General features: G+C 38.7%; 1 protein-coding gene across 1 annotated transcript; it reads right to left on the bottom strand.

Annotated features, from left to right (window-relative positions):
- Positions 1 to 6,076: 6,076 nt before the first annotated feature.
- LOC107887651 (uncharacterized) lies at positions 6,077 to 6,694 on the bottom strand. The gene is made up of 2 exons (XM_016811896.1): positions 6,444 to 6,694; positions 6,077 to 6,302 (listed from the first exon to the last, which is right to left on the bottom strand). The coding sequence occupies exons 1-2, from the start codon at positions 6,692 to 6,694 to the stop codon at positions 6,077 to 6,079; spliced, it is 477 nt and encodes a 158-aa protein (XP_016667385.1).
- Positions 6,695 to 17,442: the final 10,748 nt, after the last annotated feature.

Here is a 17,442-nt window from a genome sequence, read left to right as displayed (position 1 = left end):
CATCCTTAACCTTTTAGGGATAAATTTATTCTCCTAATATGATTATATTTATTTCATGATGGTCATTACATATTCTTTCATGAGAAAAACAATTACTATCAAATAGTAATTAAATAATTTATCACAAAGACAAATGACTCATGGCCATGTTTACTTTTTATCTGTCATGTGATGCTAATGAGAGGATATCATTTACCCTTTAGTTGGGAATTGTATTTCACTATTGTGGAATGATGATACATACTACAGAAGTCGTATACCTAATGCACCAACTTTTTGTTCCTTATCTATTTGAACTCAATCTTTCATTTACATCAGTATATGAGCCACACATACATAATCCATCATCCACTTAGGATTAAGGTATGCCACACTATGAACATCACAAATGAATAAATCTATAAACAGATCTAGGATCTATTCTACTTAGGTTCTACCTGATGTATTTTCAGTTTAGTTAATCACATATATGTCTCTATCTTCTGGGAATCATCTGCTTCGATGTCACATCCCACTTTTTAATTATTTAAGCAATAGTGAAACTGTCATTTTCTATATTTTAAATTAAATGTGCAAGATTGGACACAAGGGAATTAATGGTCAAGTGGTTTAGTAACTAATTATCTATCATAGTGGTCCAAGGTTCAAGCTTCATTGTTCACAATCTTACATTTTTTTTGACAAATTTTCCCCCTTGTCTAATGTGCTTATCGTCTACCTTGTGCACCATACTAAGGAGGATTTGTTTCCTCTATTTGATGGTTAAACTTACCATAGTTAGGGGGTACATAATCCTCTTTTTGCTCCGTGTCCCCCTCCCTTACCATAACCTTACCTCTTACCATGTAGCTTGATACATTGAACCTGACCATAGTTGACTAAGCTCTTCCCTTCCTTTTGCTATCCATACCCCCTCTCCCTCTCACTTTCTTCCATTTTTCATTTCCTTCTCACCATTTTCTCTCCTTTTTGCAAACAACCACCACCTTTTCTCCAAAACACTTTTGATCCTCCACAGTGAACTGAACAACCTTCCACTGATCACCACCTTTTGTGGCCACCACTACTCCTCCTTTCTTATTTCCCTCCTCCAATCGCTACTGTGAGTGTCACCGTATTAGCTATCATGCGCCACCACGAGTCCACTTTTTCCTCCACTTTTTCTTCTATTTTCTTCTCCTACTTCTTTCTTCTCCTTTCCTTAGCTGAACCTCTAAACTCTACCACCGTCAAACATAGCATCACCATCGTTAGACTACCACCTTCATCGTTGTCAGACCACCGTCGCTGGTGATCAAAATCTTTTTTTTTTCTATTTCCCCCTCCTTGTGCTGATTTTCATTTTGAATTAATCAAACTTATTCTTTTATCCTAATGATACTTTCAAGATTACTTGATTCTCCAAAATCGCCCCTTCTTGATTCATGATTCGATTTGAATTGATCAAGTGTAAGTATGGATCATTTTTAAGTAATAAAAATCCTTATGGATCATTTTTAAGTAATAAAAATCCTTCTCCTAGTATTTTCTTGACATGGCCGAATGGTAGAGTGCTATGAGTCCTAGTGGTATTTTGTTAATATTAATTATTTATGTACTATAGAAATAATGCTACATCATATCATTATGAAGGACCAGACAATAATCGTAGGGGAGACCCCGAACTTCACAACGAAAATTCTCCTTTCAAAAGTCTTAGATTGCGAGGGTAAGCAATGAGACTATTAGTGATGAAACTCTAAAGTGATGAAAATTTTTCAAAGATCCATACTCATATGTGTTAATTATGTGATAGATCGTCTTGCAAGGTAGATCGAGTGAAATTGATTAATAAGGGTTGAAGCAAATCGAATATACAACCTGAGGTGTGGGATCTATACTATTTGTTTGTATGACATCAATATTTTATTGTTAACAAAATAATTATATTAAATTATGAATACACTAAATATTTATAAAGAGATGTATAACTTATCAAGATGGATACCAAGTAAGTGTTCTTGTAACAACCCATTTTTTTCAGTGAAATCAAAACAGTGGTTTTAGGACCACAAATCCGATCTGAAAATTAGGTTTATTTTTATTTCATTATATGGTCCGTATTGTAATAGGCATGTCGTGCGAAGATGTTGATATGAAAATTTCATCGATTAAGTGCTTAATTACGGGAAGGACTAAATAGCATAAAATGCAAAAGTTGAATTCTAGTAGCTATAAGGATTAAATAGCTATGGAATTCAAATCTAGAGGTCTTTATATGGTAATTAGACCATTAAAGAAAAGTATGTAGATTCTTGGTGACTCATCCATGGAAAAATTAGAAAAGGTCAAGGACTAAATTGAAATTTGAAATAATTAAATTAATTAAAAGATGATAAAAGAAAATATCATCTTATTTTCATCATTTTCAACCTAAAAACACATGGAAACCCTAGGTGAGAGAAAATAAACTTTCAAGGCCTAATTTGGTAAGTTTCCTTGTACCGTTTTTAGTAATTTTGGTATTTTTAAAACTGGGATAGCTTAATCTCTCTATTTGAGGGATTAATTTGAAAAGTTATCAAGGGATAAAAAATGGGTCATGGATGTATATACTGGAAATTAGAAATTTATGGTAGAAAATGAAAGATTGTTGATAGATAAACAACTTTTACAAAATGATTTTTGATGAAAACATGATTTAGGGACTAAAATGAAAAGTTGTAAAATTTGATGAAAAATTATGAAATTTTATGCATACATGTGCTTTAAAATTTGTAATGGGGCTTTGTTTAGGCTTGGAATAGGGAGTAATTTGCACAAGTTTTATTTTTTAGGCCTAGGGACAAAAAAAATTATGAAAAAGTTAGGGGCAAAATGGTAATTTTGCCTAGGATGTAAATTGAGTCCATTTAACTATGAAATGTGTGAAATTGATGGTTAAATTCATTTATATAGATCCGAACAACACTAATTTGAGGTTAGATCGAGGAAAAGAAAAGGTTTCGGACTAGTAGACTTTATACGCGAAGAAGTGTCGAGGTAAGTTTGTGTAACTTAATCAGGCATGTAATTATGTTAATTGAATGTTGTGTTTAATGTAATGTGATTTATGTTGATGGGCTTTACTTGTATGCTATGATGGAAAATTGATACATGCTTAAAATGGTGATAAAGGGTTAAGTCCCAATTGAATGTGAATTCCTATGATTATATGCGCTTTCCCGAAACTATTAAGGTCCTGCATTTGTTGTTATAACACCCCAAACCCGGCCTAGACGTTAGTGCCGTATCTGTGATGTCACATAGAAGTGAGTTTTGTAAATCACAGTTTTAATTAAAAAAAAACTTGTTTGTGTTAAAAACTTGTTTGTGGTTGTTTGAAAATACTATCTTGATTAATCCAATAGCCAAATTACAAGTTTGTTAGTAAAACATGTTTCGTACTAGGTTGTTATTACACTTTAAAACCTTGTCGTTGTGGAATCTTTTGAATCAGGTTACGTAGCATGATAGTTGGAAATCATTTACTTTTTGAAAACCCGCATCCTACGGCTAACAGGTATAAATCAAGTTAATAAAATCCCCAAAAAATCTGAAACTTAAAACGGCCTTATTACATAAAATACCCCAGATAAATCTACTTTTACTAAAGTCAAAATGGAATTACAGAAAATGGTGTGGCCATCTCCTAGTCCCTCGTAGCACCGACCCACCTAAGGATTACCTGCACAGTTAAGCAGAAAAGGTGAGTTATGAAACTCAGTGTGTAATCCCTAATAATACACTGTCAAACATACAATGCTGAACAGTATTGGCATAAGCCCATATTAGTAGCAATATCAATGTGGGCTTTAGCCCATTACAGTAGCAGTAATAGTGTGGGCCTTAGCCCAATTCAGTACCATATCAGAAATGCATAAAAAGATCCTATCCAACCATCTTCTACACTCCACTCCGTCCAGCCCTACATTCCATGTGGGGTATAAATCGACCCACCCATCCCTACACTCCAGAATAAAGTACCGGTTTCAGTGCTAACAGTATTTGTAGCAGAGATGCAGTATTAGGCTTATAGCCTTTCAGTACACTTCTTCCAATAATATATATATCCCACCCCATGCAATGCAACATAATATAAGTGTACATACGATAAAAATGGCATGCTCAGACAGTCATACAACACATAAGGGTATTTGCGTCATTTACCTCATAGGGGTAAAACAATCATTTTATTAGTTAGGGTTTAGGTCTACTTACCGACCCAACGGTAGGTCCACAGTCGTTTCGTGCAACCTGTGGAACCTTAACAATTAAATAGTAAAAATGTGCCCAAGCCCATAATACGGTCCATGTGGGCCCACATGCTCGTATGGCCCAAATAAGCCCAAATAATGGCCTTGGCCGTGCAAACAACATAGCTGGCCCAATAGTTCCCACATTTTCGTGTGGTTTGCCCATTCGGAACCCAAGAGCCCGTGGGGCCCTTACGGCCCATCTCGACCCAAGGTGGCCCAAACTGACCCATGCTCATGAGATCGCTCATGGTGGTCTCTACAGTCACATGCTCACGTTTATACACTTAGATGACCACACAAATGTGCGTTCGCTCGTGTGGCATTGGAGATAACAGTTTTTTGGCTTTTGCCGTATAATGATTGAGGCAGTGTGATTACACACCTTTTTGCGATAAGTGAGTAAATCTTTACAATGCCAACCTAGCCCCAAATATGACCCACTGTTAGTCCTCAATTTGATAGGGTTCTCATATAACACTTAAATCCCAAATCGAACTATCCACTTACCTTGACAAAATAAGCAGGGCTTACTCCTCCTTTAAGCTATCGAGCACCTACTCCTTGTCAATGATCTACATTAGAACTAGACCTTGTTACACATCACCTAAAAATGACCCATTTAAACCAAGTGAACCACCTACCGAGAATGGAACCACGAATGGAGGGAAGCAATCGGCTCACAGTCTCCCCCAAAAGAACATCAACACAGAAGGCAACACAACCGCAGACGCTTCCCTAACAACCGCCGGCCAGAAGAGAAAGTGTTAGAAAGAGGCTTATAGATTCGACAGAATAGGAAAGGGGTGAACAGAACAAATTTAAGATAGCAACACTTACCACCAGCTCAGCAGAGAAGACACAAGAAGAATTCAGCACACAAAGGAATAAGTGCAAAATTAATATTTGGTGTACTTGAAAGGCGAAGAAAGAAGAGGAAGAAGAACCGACTTCCCCAGACTAAATCGAAAAGGTTTAGAAGCTATGAAGGTACCAGATAATCGGCCAAACAGGGCAGCTACTAGAGACAGGATGTGAGGGAGAAGAAAGAAAATGCAAACTACGAGTACCGAAAAAATATTCTCACAATCGTAACTCACTTTTCTGAAATAAATGAAAGAAACCACAACATGAAAAAACTCGAAAAGAGGAAAAAAAGAAAGAAATTTACCGAAAGAGCAAAAGCTAACAAAATGAGCAACCAAAAACACTCAGTTTCGGCAACATCTTAGCCAAAACCAAACTACCAACAAGGGGACTCCCACATTCAGCCACTACTACCACACTTCCCCTACTTCCCTTAATTTTCTCCTTGAATCTCTCCCATATCACCCCAACCGTACACAATCCAAATCCCTTTCAAATATCCTAACTTTTCTCCCCCCAACACTCCCAAAATCTCTCCACCCTTTCCTAACTCAGACTTTTACTGAAACACAACCTCTTGCCGCCCAACTCAGCAAAAATATTAACCTCCTTGAGCATACAAGTACTCGAACCCAAGAATTCTTGCAGATGTGATCACGCCTCTATCCCCTTGGCCAATAAGCTTTTTATGACACAACCCTACCACATTTATTTAAGAAGCTCATCACCAGGCGGTAGGGTTTACTCAAGAAAAAATTCAAAATTTATACAAGTCAAGGATTAAACTCAGGACCTCTCCAACACTCCTTAGGACACTTAACCACTGAAGTAAGCATGCATTTATATCACACAATATACCAAATTAAATACCCAAATTTTGGGGCGTTACAACTCTGTTCCCCTAAAAATAAATTTTGTCCTCAAAATTTACTTGATTAAAACAGATGAGGGTAGTGCTGTCGTATCGCCTCATCGGATTCCCACGTGGCTTCCTCAGAACTGTGATTACGCCATAGCACTTTAACCAGTGGGACTGACTTCCTTCTCAGAACTTTCATATTGCGGTCTAAAATCTGAACTGGCTTTTCCTCAAAGGTCTGATCTGGTCTAACCTTAATCTCATCAGTCGAAATGATGTGTGAAGGATCAGAGTGATATCGTCTCAACATAGAGACGTGAAACACATCATAAATCCGGTCTAACTCTGGAGGTAACTCAAGTTGATAGGCAACTGGTCCTACGCGCTTCAATATACGATAAGACCCAATGAACCTAAGGCTTAGCTTGCCCTTTTGACCAAACCTCAGTACTTTTTTCCATGGTGAGACCTTAAGAAACACCAAGTCCCCCACAGAAAACCTGATCTCCTTCCGTTTCAGATCTGCATATGACTTATGTCTGTCTGATGCTGCCTTTAATTGATCTCGAATCAATCTGGCCTTATCCTCGGTATCAGATACTAGCTTCGGACCCAAAACACGCCACTCACCCAACTCTGTCCAACATGATGGAGTATGACACCTATGACCATATAATGCTTTGTAAGGTGCCATCTGTATGCTCGACTGGTAACTATTATTGTATGCAAACTCCGCCAACGGTAAGTACTCCTCCCAACTACCCCGAAAGTCAATCACATAGCTTCTCAACATGTCTTCCAATATCTGAATTACCCTCTCTGACTGGCTGTCTGTCTGAGGATGGAACTCAGTACTGAAGTCTAACCTTGTACCTAATGCCTCGTGTAACTTCTTCTAGAACTGAGACGTAAAGCGAGGATCTCTATCGGATATAATGAAAACTGGTACCCCAAGCAGTCTCACAATTTCAGACACATACAACTTAGCCAATTTCTGCAGTGAGTAATCAGCACGGACAAGTATGAAGTGGGAAGATTTTGTCAGTTGATCTATGATAACCCATACTGAATCCTTCTTAGTAGGAGTTAAGGGCAGCCTACTAACAAAGTCCATAGTTACTCTCTCCCATTTCCAGAACGGAATCTTAACTGGCTGAACTAACCCTGAAGGTAACTGATTTTTCGCCTTAACCTGTTGGCAAGTCAGACACTTACTCACAAAATTAGTAACTTTCCATTTAAGCCTTGGCCACCAATATAACTCCCGAAGGTCTCGGTACATTTTATTCCTGCCAAGATGCATAGCGTAAGGACTACTATGCACTTCTTGCAGTATAGACTGCCTCAAGTCGGTATCCCTTGGTACACAGACTCTCCCACAGAAAGAAAGTACCCCTTCGCTATTTATGCCAAAATTTGAAGTTTCTCCACTCTCTATCTGCTGAAAATGAGAACCCAGCTACTCATCCTTCAATTGCTTACCTTTAATTTGTTCAATCCACCTTGGTTTAACTTGAAGTTATGCCAGCAAACTACCATCGTCGAATAAGCTGAGACGAGCATACATTGCCTTCAAATCAGTAATAGCCCTACGGCTCAGTGCATCGGCTACCACATTAACCTTTCCAAGATGGTATTCAATCGAATAGTCGTTAAAAAACTCTATCCACCTTCACTGCCTAAGGTTTAGCTCCTTCTGGGTGAGAAGATACTTGAGGCTCTTGTGATCCGTGTAAATAATACACTTCTCACCATACAGGTGATGTCTCCAAATCTTTAGTGTGAATACCACCGTAGCCAACTCCAAGTCATGTGTAGGGTAGTTTGCTTCATGCGTCTTAAGTTGACAAGACGCATATGCTACTACCTTACCCTCTTGTATCAACAAGCATCCCAAGCCAACATGTGATGCATCGCTGTAGACAGTGAATTCCTTCCCAGATTCTGGCTGTATTAAGACAGAGGCGTCAGTCAAAAAATTCTTAAACTTCTTGAAACTTTCCTATTGCTTATCAGTCCAATTAAACGGTACCCCTTTACAGAACAATTTAGTCAGAGGTGCAGCAATCAACGAAAACCCCTCAACAGACAGTCTATAATACCCTGCCAGACCCAGAAAACTTCGAATCTCTGACACCAACTTAGGTTGCTTCCAATCTAGAGCCGCTTCAATCTTCCGAGGATCAACCCTAATCCCCTCAGAAGATACCACGTGGCCCAGAAAAGTTGCCTCATGTAACTAGAATTCACATTTGCTGAATTTAGCATACAACTGCTTCTCCCTCAAGATCTACTGAATAACCTAAATATGTGCATCAGGTTCCTCCTCAGTCCTTGAATACACCAGAATTTCATCTATAAACACTATTACGAACTGATCGAGAGGGTTGGAACACTCGGTTCATCAAATTCATAAAAGCTACTGGTGCATTCTTCAATCCAAACGGCATCACGAGAAACTCATAGTGACCATAATGAGTCCTAAATTCCATCTTGAAAACATCAGTCTCCTTGATTAGAGATCAATCTTAGAGAAAATCGAAGCTTCTCAGAACTGATCAAAAAGATCGTCAATCCTCGGTAGGGGATACTTATTCTTAATAGTCAAATTTTTCAGTTACCGATAGGCGATGCACATGCACATAGTTCCATCATTATTCTTCACAAACAACACTGGTGCTCCCTACAGAGACACACTTGGGCAGATGAACCCTCGATCCAATAACTCCTAAATTTGAGCCTTAAGCTCTGTGAGCTCCTTCAGTGCCATTCTATAACAAGCGATAGACATCGGAGCTGTACCAAGCAAGAGCTCTATCCCAAACTCAACTTCACGATTAGGAGGTAACCCCGGTAACTCATCGGGAAAGACATTTGAAAACTTCTTAATTGTTCTAATATCCTTAATAGACACATTCAGATCCAGAAGCATTGATATAGGCTAAATATGCCTTGCAACCCTTACGAACCATCTTCTCAGCCCTAAGTGCAGAAATCATATTTGACAGATAATTCCGATGCTCTCCCACCACAATTACCTCATCCCCCTTTTTAGTTCTCAGGATCATCTGCTTTGTAGCACAATCCAAACTTGCTTGATGCTTAACCAGCCAGTCCATGCCTAATATTACGTCGAATTCCCCAAAAGAAAGTTCCATCAAGTCAGCTAAAAAGATCTTTCCTTGAACCTCCAAAGGTACATCCTTAAACAATTTGTTCACTCTCACTGACTGCCCTAATGGACTCAACAAAGTAACCTCGCTCGTAATGTTCTCACACATCACGCCCAAAGCCTCAAACATAATGCATGCTATATAAGAGCACGTAGATCCAACATCAATCAATGTAGTGTAAGGTACATGATAAATAAAGAACATACCCGTAAAAACATCTGGGGCATCTCCGTCCTCTCAATGACATGCAGCATAAACCAGTACCGACTGTCTTGCCTCAACATGACCAACACCTCTGCCCAGTGCTCCACGACCATGTCCCACACCATTTCCACCTCTGGCCTGACCACGACCTCTCGGTGGCTGCTGAAAACCCCTCTGCGGCTGTACAGTATCCTTACCAGTAGCTCCATAAATCCCTGATACGATGCTCCATAAATCCATACCTAAAACATGCCCTCATCTATACCCTACTCACCCTGATGGCGTTTCCCACAAACCGTACAAGGCTGCGACCTAAAAGTAGCAACAGGATCCCCAACTCTAGCTGGCCCATCAACCCTGGCCTTTTTCTGAGGCCCTATAGCTAAACCTGAGGGTTCCTAAACCCTCTTGTTTCTCCCCTTATCCTTTTCACGATTCTGGCGCTCAGCGCGCTTCACATCCTCAGCAATCTTTGCCTTTTCTACCAACATTGCAAAATCTCGCTCCTTTTGTGGAGCTATCAAAACTCGTAGATTATCTCTGAGATCGTCATCGAAACGAACACATCGCTCATACTTAGTGCCCACCATGCCTCGTGCATAGCGGCTCAATCGCAAAAATTTTGCCCAATATTCAGCTACAGACGTGTCCCCTTGGGTCAGATTCAAAAACTCCCTTCTACGGGCATCCACATAGCTAGTGCCCAGATATTTCCCTTGAAATACATTCTTGAAAAACTCCTAAGTTAATCGATGGGGTTGAGTACCCTCTTTCACTGTAAGCCATCATTGATAGGCTTCATCTCGTAGTAATGATACTGCACCTTTTAATTTCTACTCGAGGGTGCAGTTGATGTCATCCATGATCCTCTTCGTGGCCTCTATCCAATATTTAGCCACATTAGGGGTAACTCCAGCAATACCCCTAAAGATTTCAGCCCCATTAGACTTGAGTCGTTCTGTTACCGACCCACGGCCCATAGTACCATTATTAGGCCTAGTGACCCTCTCCAAAATTCGCAGCATAGCCTGGGACAGTGCGTCGTCCCCAGCTGCACGATCGTGAGACCCAGTCTCAGTCACCGGTGAAGCCGATGCCTCTCTTGCCTCAACGTTAGGCATATGGCCGATGCCGAAGACCCAGCCCGAGCACCTCTATGGCCTTCGCCGTGGCCTCTTATACCCCTTCTACGAGTACCTTTAGTGCTCTTTATCAATTTGCATATTATCTGTATTAACAGTTTTATGCATCAATTTTACAGTTCCACTGTTTATTAACGGATGTTTTATGAAAAATAGCATTAATAATTCAGAGTTGTTTGTTCTCGCGGATCATAGTCTTACTACAGTTTTAGGTCACCCTAGTAAAGGTTTCAGTATGGTTTATCATCTATGATAATCTCAATATTTCAGTTACAACAAACAGTAGTTTTAGAGAACTTACAATATCTGTGCCAAAGACTCGGTAGACCACACATTCGGAAACAATCACCTCGGAGTATTTTTCCATCATTTAAAATAATTCTTTTGAAATTTATGTTTTTAGGAAAAACCCAAATCCACAGCCGAGTTTTGCAACTTGACTCTGATACCACTAAATGTAACACCCCAAACCCGGCGTAGACGTTAGGGCCGTATCTGTGATGTCACATAGAAGTGAGTTTTGTAAATCGCAATTTTAATTAAAAAAAACTTGTTTGTGTTAAAACCTTGCTTGTGGTTGTTTGAAAAAAACTATCTTGATTAATCCAATTGCCAAATTACAAGTTCATTAGTAAAACATGTTTCGTAATAGGTTGTTATTATACTTTAAAACCTTGTCATTGTGGAAGCTTTTGAATCAGGTTACATAGCATGATAGTTGGAAATCATTTACTTTTTGAAAACCCGCACCTTACGGCTAACAGGTATAAATCAAGTTAATAAAATCCCCAAATAAATCTAAAACTTAAAACGGCCTTATTACATAAATTACCCCAGATAAATCTACTTTTACTAAAGTCAAAACGAAAGTACAGACAGTGGTGTGGCCGTCTCCGAGTCCCTCATAGCACTGACCCGCCTAAGGATTACCTGCACAGTTAAGCAGAAAAGGTGAGTTATGAAACATAGTGTGTAATCCCTAATAATACACAGTCAAACATACAGTGCTGAACAGTCTGGGCATAAGCCCATATTAGTAGCAATATCAATGTGGGCCTTAGCCCATTACTGTAGCAGTAACAGTGTGGGCCTTAGCCCAATTCAGTACCATATCAGAAATGCATAAAAAGATCCTACCCAACCATTCTATACACTCCACTTCATCCAGCCCTACACTCCATGTGGGGAATAAATCGACCTACCCATCCCTACACTTCAGAATAAAGTATCGATTTCAGTGCTAACAGTATTTACAATAGAGATGCCAGTATTAGGCTTATAGCCTTTTAGTACACTTCCTCCAATAATATATATATCCCACCCCATGTAATGTAACATAATATAAGTGAACATACGATAAAAATGGCATGCTCAGACAGTCATACAACACATAGGGGTATTTGCGTCATTTACCTCATAGGGGTAAAACAGTCATTCATTAATTAGGGTTTAGGTATATTTACCGACCCAACGGTAGGTCCACAATTGTCTTGTGTGACTCGTGCAACCTTAATAGTTAAACAGAAAAAATGGGCCCAAGCCCATAATACGACCCATGTGGGCCCACACGCTCATCTGGCCCAAATAAGCCCAAATAATAGCCTCGGCCGTGCAAACAACACAACCGGCACAATAGTTCCCATATTCTCATGTGGTTTGCCCGTGCGAAATCCACGAGCCTGCAGGGCTTACATAGCCCATCTCAGCCCAAGATGGCCCAAACTGACCCATGCTCACGAGATTGCTCGTGGTGGTCTTTACAGTTATATGCCCGCGTTTATGTGCTTAAATGACCACACGAACGTGCATTCGCTCGTGTGGCATTGATGATAATAGTTTTTCAGCTTTTTCCATATAATGATTGAGACAGTGTGATTACACACCTTTTTTTGATAAGTGAGCAAATCTCCACAACGCCAACCTAGACCCAAATATGACCTATTGTTAGCCCTCAATTTGATAGGGCCCTTATATAACACTTAAATCCCTAATCAAACTATCTACTTACCTTGACTAAACAAGCAAGGTTTACTCCTCCATTAAGCTATCGATCTCCCACTCCTTGTCAACGATCTACATTAGAACTTGACATTGTTACGCATCACCCTAAAAATGACCCACTTAAACCAAGTGAACCACTTACTGAAAACGAAACCACGAATGGAGGGAAGCAATCGGCTCACAGTCTCCCTCAAAAGAATGTCAACACAAAAGGCAATGCAACCGCAGACGCTTCCCTAACAACCACCGGCCAGAAGAGAAAGTGTTAGAAAGAGGCTTATAGATTTGGCAGAATAGGAAAGGCGTGAACAGAACAAATTTAAGATAGCAACACTTACCACCAGCTCAGCAGAGAAGACATAAGAAGAATTTGATACACAGAGGAATAAGTGCAAAAATCAATATTCGGTGTACTTGAGAGGCGACGGAAGAAGAGGAAGAAGAACCGGCTACCCCAGACTAAACCAAAAAGGTTTAGAAGCTATGAAGGTACCAGATAATCGGCCAAACAGGGCAGCCACTAGAGACGGGATATGAGGGAGAAGAAAGAAAATGTAAACTACGAGTACCGAAAAATATTCTCACAATCGCAACTCGCTTTTCTGAAATAAACGAAAGAATCCACAATATGCTAAAACCCAAAAAGAGGAAAAAAAGAAAGAAAGTTACCAAAAGAACAAAAGCTAACAAAACGAGCAACCAAAAACACTTAGTTTTGGCAACACCCTAGCCAAAACCGAACTAACAACAAAGGGGACTCCCACATTCGGCCACTACTACCACACTTCCCCTACTTCCCTTAATTTTCTCCTTGAATCTCTCCCATATCACCCCAACCGTACGCAATCCCAATCCCTTCAAATCTTCTAAATTTCCCCCCCAACACTCCCAAAATCTCTCCACCCTTTCCTAACTTAGACTTTTACTAAAGCACAACCTCTTACCGCCCAACTTAGGAAAAACATTAACCTCCTTATGCGTACAAGTACTCGAACCCGGGTCTCTTTGCAGAAGTGATCACGCCTCTATCCCCTTGGCCAATAAGCTTTTTATGACACAACCTTACCATATTTATTTAAGAAGCTCATCACCAGGTGGCAAGGTTTACTCAAGCAAAAATTCAAAATTTATACAAGCCAAGGCTTAAACTTAGGACCTCTCTAACACTCCTTAGGACACTTAACCACTAAAGCAAGCATGCATTTATACCACACAATATACCAAATTAAATTTCCAAATTTTGGGGTGTTACAGTTGCAGACGGGATTTAACTTGAACGAGTAATCCCATTGACCTTGTTATAGAAAGGATTTAGCCCGGATGTGTAATCCCGATATAATACCTCTCGAGCATACGTTATGATTAAGGTTTGGCCTGGACTGGTAATCCTAATCGAGCCTCTTTGAGCATACGTTATATAAAGGATTTAGCCTGGACTGGTAATCTTGTTATACGATATGTGGCTTGAGAGAGTGTTTCTTGGTTAAGTGCCTTATGGGGTACCCTTGAATAAGGAACTGATGGATTATTGAATCGTCCACTTCGAGTGTACTACTTGAGCATCCATCGAAATTCAATGATTCAATGGATATGTAACTCTTGACATGGCATGAAAATTTTAAGATGATATTAAAATGACTTGAAAGAATATTGCTTGATTGATATGAAGATTTTAGTAACTAACATGTTTGATTGAATGCATGTGATTAGGCAATTTAGCCAAATGGATGGAAACATAACGTTGTATGCCTAAATTTAAAAAGCAAGATTGGTTAGTTTAGTTTCCGTTATATGAACTTACTAAACATGTAATGCTTACTGTAATATCCTGAATTAGGGCTTAATCGGAATAGTGGTTTTGTGACCACAAATCCGAGATAGAAATAATTATTTTGATGATTATGATATGATTGCACGATTGTGTGAAAATTTCGTGATGAAATTCTATGCCTAAAGTGTTTAAATTGAAAGTAGGGACTAAATCGAATAAGTTGCAAAATTTGCATTCTAGAAGTTTTTAGTATGAAATTGCATTGAAATATTAATTAGGAGGTCTTAAATAGAAATTTGACCAATTTCTAAGTCTATGGACAAAAATTGGACATGGATGGAATTTTTGGAAAGTTTAGTAGTAAGGGCATTTTGGTCATTTAGTTATTAAAATGAATTAAAAACAAAATTAAAAGCCAATTTTTGTCCATCTTCTGCATTAGGCCGAAATTTCAAGGGTTCTCCATAGTTAGGGTTTGTTTCAAGCTTCCAAGCTCCATAGTAAGTGATTCCAAGCCCCGTTGTATTTCGATGTGTTCAACGGGTGAAATTTCTAGTGAAATGGAAGAACACTCAAGATGCAAGCGACATTTTGGTAAGTGTTGTGAAATGGACACTTTGGACAGGTATGTTCTTAACCCTCGGGTTGAAAATAGATACAACAACGATAAGGTGGTAAGATGATGAATGATGTTTAGAAATGTGATATATGTTTTGGTGATACCATGCTAAAGTTGTTTGGTATATTTGTATTGTTATGTTACTTGTTATTTACATATGAACTTACTAAGCATTTATGCTTACTCCCTCCTCTTTATTTACTGTAGTTTCGAACAAGCCAGCTCGGGAATCAGGATGGGTCGAAGGTTCGATCACAGTATCCAAAGGACTTTCATCTGGGTAAATGGCTTGTAAAACTTAAGTATGGCATGTATAGCAATATACTTATTTTGTGTAAATAATTTTATGATATGGCCATGATTGGTTGAGAAAATGTTTGATATTGATAAGTCATGGTGATGGTTAAATTTAGATCATGTTTGATATCATGGAAGTTTAATAGGTTATCTAGTTCATAACAACTCATGAAAAGATGAAATTTGCCTTAAAACAGAATATTGCTGCAGCAATGACATGAATTTGAAAAATCACTAAAAATAGTATAAATGGAATTAAATGATGAGAAAGTTATGAAATTGAAGCTTAATGAGTCTATTTTCATATGGATTAAAAAAAAGGCATATAAATTATAATTTATGAGATATTTGAAACCTTGTGAAACAGGGCCAGAGTGATTTCTGGATCCTCTGTTCTGACTTTAAAAATTCATAATAAATTGTAACAAAATAATTAGAAGTCATTCTTTATATGTACAGATTAATTATTGAGTCCAGTTTTAAGAGAAACAAACCTCGTAGTCATTTAAATTCTGTATAGGGAGATATCTTATTCGTAATACACATATGTCAGAGCAGTCGAACCCTGAAATAGGGGAGACTTTAACTAATAAACTGTACTAATTGGCCCAACCAAAAATTCTAGAAAAAACTTATTAAATAGATATATGAGTCTAGATTTAGGGAAAATTTACGGATCTTGATTTCGAGTTTTGTAACTCGAGATATGATTTTTCTTGTAACTGTGATGTGGGTAGCTAGAAAGCTGTGAATGTAGAAACAAATGAGTTGAAGTTCTTAATTTGATAAATTATGTTCGGTAACCCCTCAAGCTCGACTCCGGTGACGGTTTCGGGCGTGGGGGCGTTACACTTACACCATTTTATTTTCTTCTATTTTATAGTGCTCGGAAGCTCGCGAGGGTTGGAGATCACTGAAGCATCATCACACTATCAGCTAGTCATTTTGCGTATACTTAGTAAAATCTTTTTTGGTCTAATGGCATGTATAGGACAACTTGGCCAATAGTGGCTTGAAATGTTATTTTGTAACCTAGCCATTGGAATGGCTAGTAATGGTTCATTTTGGTATGGCTAAGTAGATTATTATGATATAGATATATATATACACATGTGTTATGTTAAGGATATGGGATCAATGTTATGAATGCCTAAGTTAAACTAAGGTAAGGTTGTGAACATGTATGCTTATAGTGACATGCCTTGTGAATGATGATATTTTATTAAGTTGAATGCTTGGACTGGTTGGTATTGGATGTGTGTTTCAAGTGTAGGTCTTCAGTGAAATTTTGGGTGAGAAATGAAGCTAGAAATGGCTTCATTTCGTCCACACAGGCAGGCACATAGGCGTGTGTCTAGACCGTATGTGACACACGACCAGGTAACATGAGCGTGTGGTTAGGTCGTGTGTCCCTTACACCTAAATTTTGAGAAATAGTATGCTCAGAATTGAACACATAGGCAGAGACACGGGCGCGTGTCTTAGCCGTGTAGCCTAGAACACGGGCGTGTGAAACCTACACCTAATTTTGAATTGAATTAATTAACCACACGGCCTAGCACACGGGTGTGTGGCATGGCCGTGTGTGCAAGTTAGAGAGTTACACGGAGTCGAACATGACCTCCAACACAGGCGTGTCCCTTGGACCACACGGGCGTGTGAGCCCTGCGCACTGGAAAAATTTTGTAATTTAGCGAAAAATTCTTAAAAGTCTCGATTAAGTCCCAACTCAATTCTAATGTTCATTTTGGGCCTCGAGGGCCCAATCAAGGGACGTTATGAATGATCTTGATAAATGAATAGTAATTTACATAAGTTATTTGTAAATGTTTCTAAATGTTCTGGTAATGCTCTAAAACGCTGTTCCGACGAAGGATACGTGTTAGGGGTGTTACAGTTCTAACCAAATAGATCTATGAAATACATGACAAATGATATGCTTATGATTGTGATTGTGTTATATGTGTAGATCTCATGCTCACGATATGTGATGTATGGCTCATGTTTTATTTGTGATGATCTAAATATATGCGATATATGTTTATATATGTGTAATGAATTAAGATTTATGATCTAATGTGAAAAAGCATGCTATTCATGTTAAAAGTGAATATTATGTGATAAGTGATTATGGGAGCATGTTTACATTCATAAGTGCATAAACTGATCTATATGTGTTATAAGTGAAATCGCCATATCATATGCATGGGGTGAGATTATGTAAAAGGTGGAAAC

This window comes from Gossypium hirsutum, chromosome A01, assembly GCF_007990345.1.
Source record: "Gossypium hirsutum isolate 1008001.06 chromosome A01, Gossypium_hirsutum_v2.1, whole genome shotgun sequence".
In the NCBI taxonomy this organism is placed as follows: Eukaryota; Viridiplantae; Streptophyta; class Magnoliopsida; order Malvales; family Malvaceae; genus Gossypium; species Gossypium hirsutum.
This window is presented reverse-complemented; position numbering and strand designations above follow the sequence as displayed.

Coding starts and splice junctions, on each gene's coding strand:
- LOC107887651 (XM_016811896.1), bottom strand. CDS start 6,694: ATGGCACCTTACAAAGCATTATATGGTCATAGGTGTCATACTCCATCA. Junction 6,303..6,443: donor CCATGGAAAAAAGTACTGAG/GTTTGGTCAAAA, acceptor CTCTATGTTGAG/ACGATATCACTCTGATCCTT.